Below are 6000 nucleotides of genomic sequence, written 5' to 3' on the forward strand. Positions count from 1 at the left end.
GCTTCCACCGAAAAGTCCGCGTTTTACTGGTCCGCGTTTTACTTGTCCGCGTTTTACTAGTCCACGTTTTACTAGTCCTCGCTTTACTAGTCCGCGTTTTACTAGTCCAGTCCATTCCAGTCTACGAAATACCACATGCCGGAAAAAGGGCAGTTTACTAGTGGGCATATAAAAGGACCTGTTTTTGCAACGATTACATCACCCCTGCTGAAGGCACTCGACAACAGCGTCGAATCGCTAGGTCTATGAATTGTAACTTCTCGATTACATTCAAACAAACAGAGTAGCATCAAACCATGTCTGATTGTCCAACTGGTTGCTTTGTGAACTTTAATATATCTTTTTTACATTTCTGGACGAATGTTATGCACCCGACCTTTTAAAGTAAGTAAATTACTCGTAAATTGGTTTAACAAAAAATGTATGCATGTATACTTATTTAACTGCCAAACAGGCTTTTCAAAGCCAATTCGAACAAATGGGAAACAAACATGATGAATAAACAAATTATGCTAAAAATCCCAACTGGTTAGAGGCAGGCCAGTTGGCTATATACTACCGAAGTGCAGCCATGGAGTTGAACTTAGGGGAGCCGAGAACAAATCCAGTGCTTAGCTAGGTGGAGGGCTTGAACCTGGGACCAAGAGTTTACAAGCAAAGCGCCCTAACCACCCAGCTTCCCAAGAATAGGTACCAAGAGTGCCTCACTATTAGCGACTTTGCAAAATCCTCAATTTACTTGAATATGGTTGGTCATCCGAGTAAACTGCCTTATTTTTCCTAAATTATTTGAAAGAGTTGTAAACGAACACTTGGTTATAAATGGAAACATTTTCTTGGACAGCTATACATCAGCCAATCACAATGAGCATACTCAAATAAGTCTGTCCGTCACAAAATATATTATTATACCATAACAATTGCAATGACTACCATCCCGAGCGGGGGATTTCCAAAGTCATAAAGGTACCTGTTTCCAAGGCTTTTTCAGAGTGTATTTGGCGAAGGTTGAAATGATTAAGTGCTTAAAGATGGCACTTCTGAGCTTTTCATTCGAAGATGACATTTTGTTTTTTTCTGAAATTGCAATGGTTTTAATAAATTTGTATCAGGACTTCGTTTCATCCAATGTAGTCAGTACATATGTTTTTGATTAATAAATCGGACTTCCACTTCTCTGTCGTTCGATTTAGTAAATCAGTCGTGTGATAACAGAACGATTTGGACACCACATCGTACTATTACCATTTAGTAATCACGACGTGAGAATCACTATTTTACAATCAATTACTATGATATATTAATACTCCTTTCAAACCAAAGCTTAAACATGTTTTAAAGCTGTTTTGTCAAACACGGTTTAATTTTTTTTTTTTTCATACAAACCACTTAAGCAAATGTCTGTTGACTTCAAATTTAGACCACTGAAAATACAAAGCTAGTGACTTCTTAATTCCACAAAAAAATCATTTTTTTACGATTCGCTGTCTCTCATTTCCTTTCATGTTTTGCTGGTGTGAATGGGGTTCAAGTGAAAGAAGATTTAAGATGTCCCTTAAAACTACAACACCATTGTAAGGCAAATCTGATAACTCATCCAAGTTCCATTCACTGAACCAATACATAACCCATGGCTTTGATGTATTTGTCTCCATTATCTGGCTCGTGTTTAGCCGCGTTTCCACAGGTGTTGTTTTCATCAACAACTCCTTCTGTACCAAACCCGAGCCTGGAATCACACGTATTGCAGTCATCTTCGTTATTGGTCACAATTCCAATCCTTGCGGATGCAAAATTATTACGACATCCTGAGTTAAACCCTTCCTTGTTACATTTGAGCTGTAAAGAAGCATTATTACCAAGTAACTTTTTCCACGTGTCCCTTCCCAGTGATGTGTTGCGATATTTCCCATCAGCGATCAGTGAGTACAGAGAGTCAGCCTGCTTGTTGATGACAATGAACTTGAGTTGTTGGTCGATCTTCATACCTAGACAGATCTTGGAGAAGGATGTGTTCCAGTAAGTGGACAGCTTTGTTTCCAGTCGGTCAAAACCAGTTTCCCCTCCAGAAGGATTGTATTCGTTCTTATCAGTCCAATAAGATTTGCGAAAGTGAAAGGTGTCCTGTCAAAAAGAATAGGAACTCATTCGTTCATGTTTTCTACACTGTTTAAAATGATCTGTGATAGAGTTGTAGAGACGAGTTTATTCTAGCCTTGACGTGTCTGATTCCCAATGCACTGATTGGTTTTTGTACAGAGAGAAACAGTCTGACATTTTGGCAGCAGCGAGATTCTGTTCAAGCTGTCGAAACGCTGGTCACTGTCCTTGTCAATGATCGGTCATACACGTCCCACTGTATCTACAAAGCATATGTTTCGACAAACTAGTTTCGCTGAACTATTAGCGTTACTTGTACTTTCGGTTCAACTCATTCGGTGCAGGTATCTTATTATTAATGTTCTGATGGATGCCCTCCGACATACTGGGTATATTGATCTGGCAATTGCATTACGGAAGGAAAAAAACTCAAACCTTGCTGCCGTCAATCTTCATCACAGGCGTCCATCCTCCATCTCCACATCCAAAATCTCCCATCTGACAAAGAATGGAGACTGGTTTCTCGCTTACAATCAGAGTGACCAATTTACTCACGTTAAGCCTGTAACGGACAGAGTTTTAAACTTAGTAAAAATTGCGATCCAGTTACAAATAATAATAAAAATTGACAATGATAATTATAGTAATAATGATGATGATGATAACGGAGATACTAATAGTAATAGTGATGATAATGATGATGACACTAATAATGTTAATGATGACGATGATTAAGACAATAATAGTGATGTGGGCGTTGTTTTCATTGTCACACTCTTCACTGGTTCTGTAGTGATCACGAAAACTCACGCGACTTACTTGCGAACGTCATAAATATCTTTACATGACTTCAATGCTGTAAGGAAACAAAAATTGTATGAGTCAGCATATAACAACTGCTAAAAAAAAACCAGATCATCAACATCATATTTAGATGAAGATAAATTTTTCAATTGCTCATGTGGCAAGTGTTTTTTCACTGAAAGAGTGAGCTAGTGCACATGTTATCATCACTCATTCATTACTATTATGCTTAACAGCGTTACCTTTTTCGCAATACTCTCCAGTGAAACCTCTCTTACAGATGCATTCAAATGTATTGTATCTGTGGTGTGCCTCACACGCGCCTCCATTGTGGCAAGGATATGATGAACAAGGTGGTGACTGAAACGATATAAAGGTGAAATTATTAATTTAAAAAGCAGCGACTAAGACAAGATTTCTAGAGCTTTAAGAAGAGATGAATTAGTGAGGCTGTGCGGGTGTGTGGGAAAGAGAATTCAGTCTTCCAACACAAAACACAAGAAAATAATTTAAATTCTTTTTTATATATTCTACTAAATCAAATCAGTAATATCTATAATGAGAGAAATAGGCAAGTAGAAAGAATATGTCCACGAAATAACATGTGTAATCATACGCACGTCTAGATTAAAGTGGTGCGAACTCTGGTTCCTTTTGTATCCCTTTGGATTTCTGTATCTATCGGAATACGAGAACTCGCACCAAAATGTACTGTCGGCTCTTTTGGAGGTGGCCAGATTCGCAGAAGAACAGAGAGGATTGTGGAGGCATCCAAAAGTGCATTCGAACACATCGTGCACTGCGATTGTTCCAATAGAAGGTGCATGTAGATAATGGAACTTTTCTACGTGGAAGACTTTCTGTTGAACCATTGGAGGAAGACTTAGGAAGCTTTTTCCTTCTGGTGGTTCATATAACCCTGTGGTCGAGTAACAATTTAAAAGAAAAAAATGCTCTGTTAACATCCCTAAAGCAATGAGATTTTATGTGGAAAACTGGGGATTTAAGGCTTTGGCTCTTCCGCTGTAATCTAGTTTAATTTACTGCGCTATACATTCTTCCTTTATTATGTTTATTTTACTAAAATCAGAAGTAACAAAATGGAAATTTAATTTCCTAAGCATTGAGGCGAATTTTCTGAACATAGTACAGGAGCCATGTAAGCCATTCCAAAAGTTCTACTCGAAAAATTTCCTTTTTTGGATTGTCAAAAAAACACGGTCGAGCAAAATTTGCTTATAATGTTCACCAGTTACAGAGCTATATGCTTTGACAAACTGCCGCTGAAAAGCGAAACAAACATCTCTTCTGTAGCATACATGTTATGTTTTAGCGCTCAAGTAAAGATAGTTCTTTTCTAGAAATGAAATGATTTCAAATACTTGTGCTCACTTTTTCTTTTTGCTTTTGTTTTTACACTTCGGCGAGCATCTCACTAGTTTTGTATTACATGCTCGACGGCTGAGATAAAATGTGGAAATAAAAAGAATTAAAATTATAACTCACCTTTGGCACGAATTATCAAAGGCATCCACCAATAGAGTAAAAGTGTTAAAATCCAACCATGAGTTACACAGACCATGGCAGAAAGAAGACGTTTCAAGGAACACCCGGTCAGAGCTGGGTACGATAGGTTTCGAAAAGTGATGGTAGAACAGAACTAATAGTTATGTCTTCCGAGAATCAATTCGTATGACACTTTGCTCACCTGTCCAGTAATTGTTCGCATTTATAATAGGCCAGACGCATGCGTATACAAGCATACTGACAAACCAATCAAACCTAACTGATCCGCGTTCTGGGACGCGAAAATCGACATTCATTGGTTGGGGGTGGTGGTGGGAACAGCAGTCTATAATTATTTTAAACTTTTCGATTTTTCAGAGAAAGTAAACTGATGATATAACTTCTTGATATAAGTTTTGAAAGAGGTTCATCAAAACTGTCCTTTAGGAAAGATAAAATGAAATTATAAATGTTCCAACTGTCGGCGGATTATCGATATTTGTGGTCAGTGGCTCTTAATAAACATGTTTTAAAGCTGTTTTGGTCAAACACGTTTTAAATATTTCTTTCATAGAGCTACCTGAAACCAATGTCTATCAGTTGACTCCAAATTTAGAACACTGAAAATACAAGTTAGTGGCTTCTTGATCCCCCCAAAAACTTAGTTTGCAACGGTTCGCTGTCTCTTATTTTCTTTCAGTTAAACAAGTTTAACTAAACATGTTTTGCTGGTGTGAATGGGGTTCAAGTGAAAGTAGATTTAAGATGTCCTTATATAACCGCAACATCGTTGTAAGGCAAATCTGATTAGTCGACCAAACTTCATTCATTGAACCAATATGTAACCCATGGCTTTGATGTGTTTGTCTCCATTATCCGGTTGGTGCACAGCCGCGTTTCCACAGGTGTTATCGTTATCAAAAACTCCTTCTGTACCAAACCCGAACCTGGAATCACAGGAATTACAGTTAGCTTCGTTATTTGTCAATATACCAATCCTGACGAATGCGATTTTATCACCACATCTTGAGTTAAACCCTTCCTCGTTACATTTAAGCTGTAAAGAAGCATGATGACCAAGTAACTTCTTCCACGTGTCACGACCTAGTGATGTGCTGTGATGTTCCCCATCAGCGATTAGTGAGTACAAAGAGTCGGCTTTCTTGTTGATGACAGTGAACCGGAGTTGTTGGACGAACATCATACCAAGACAGATCTTGGAGAAGGATGTGTTCCAGTAAGTGGGCAGCTTCGTTTTTTGTTGGTCAAACCCAGTTTCCCTGCACAAGGATTATATTCGTCTTTATTAGTCCAATAAGATTTGCGAAAGTGAAAGGTACAATACAATACAATACAAACTCTATTAGATACAATGAAATTATATGAAGTTCATATATTTTGAACTGCGGTATTAGATACATATGGTGCACGATCCTCGCAGTAGATAGCGCTATTTAAGCAACAGCGAAAATAGCGAAAGTATATATATATTTAAGCAACAGCGAAAATATATGAACTTCATATATTTCATTGTATCTGATTTATCACTTTCACGGGTTTATTACGAGTCAACTGAACGGCCTGCTCCCA

The 6000-nt window shown here is 37.9% G+C and overlaps 1 protein-coding gene across 1 annotated transcript; it reads right to left on the minus strand.

Annotated features, from left to right (window-relative positions):
• Nucleotides 1-334: 334 nt before the first annotated feature.
• Nucleotides 335-4591, minus strand: LOC148728797 (uncharacterized). The gene is made up of 6 exons (XM_088763556.1): nt 4411-4591; nt 3525-3823; nt 3147-3264; nt 2920-2956; nt 2536-2662; nt 335-2124 (listed from the first exon to the last, which is right to left on the minus strand). Exons 1-6 carry the CDS (start codon nt 4484-4486, stop codon nt 1609-1611), a joined length of 1173 nt encoding a protein of 390 aa, XP_088619682.1. The 5' UTR covers nt 4487-4591; the 3' UTR covers nt 335-1608.
• Nucleotides 4592-6000: the final 1409 nt, after the last annotated feature.

This window comes from Stylophora pistillata, chromosome 6, assembly GCF_964205215.1.
Source record: "Stylophora pistillata chromosome 6, jaStyPist1.2, whole genome shotgun sequence".
Classification (NCBI taxonomy): Eukaryota; Metazoa; Cnidaria; class Anthozoa; order Scleractinia; family Pocilloporidae; genus Stylophora; species Stylophora pistillata.

Coding starts and splice junctions, on each gene's coding strand:
- LOC148728797 (XM_088763556.1), bottom strand. CDS start 4,486: ATGGTCTGTGTAACTCATGGTTGGATTTTAACACTTTTACTCTATTGG. Junction 3,824..4,410: donor TTTGATAATTCGTGCCAAAG/GTGAGTTATAAT, acceptor ACTCGACCACAG/GGTTATATGAACCACCAGAA. Junction 2,125..2,535: donor TGAAGATTGACGGCAGCAAG/GTTTGAGTTTTT, acceptor TCTTTTTGACAG/GACACCTTTCACTTTCGCAA.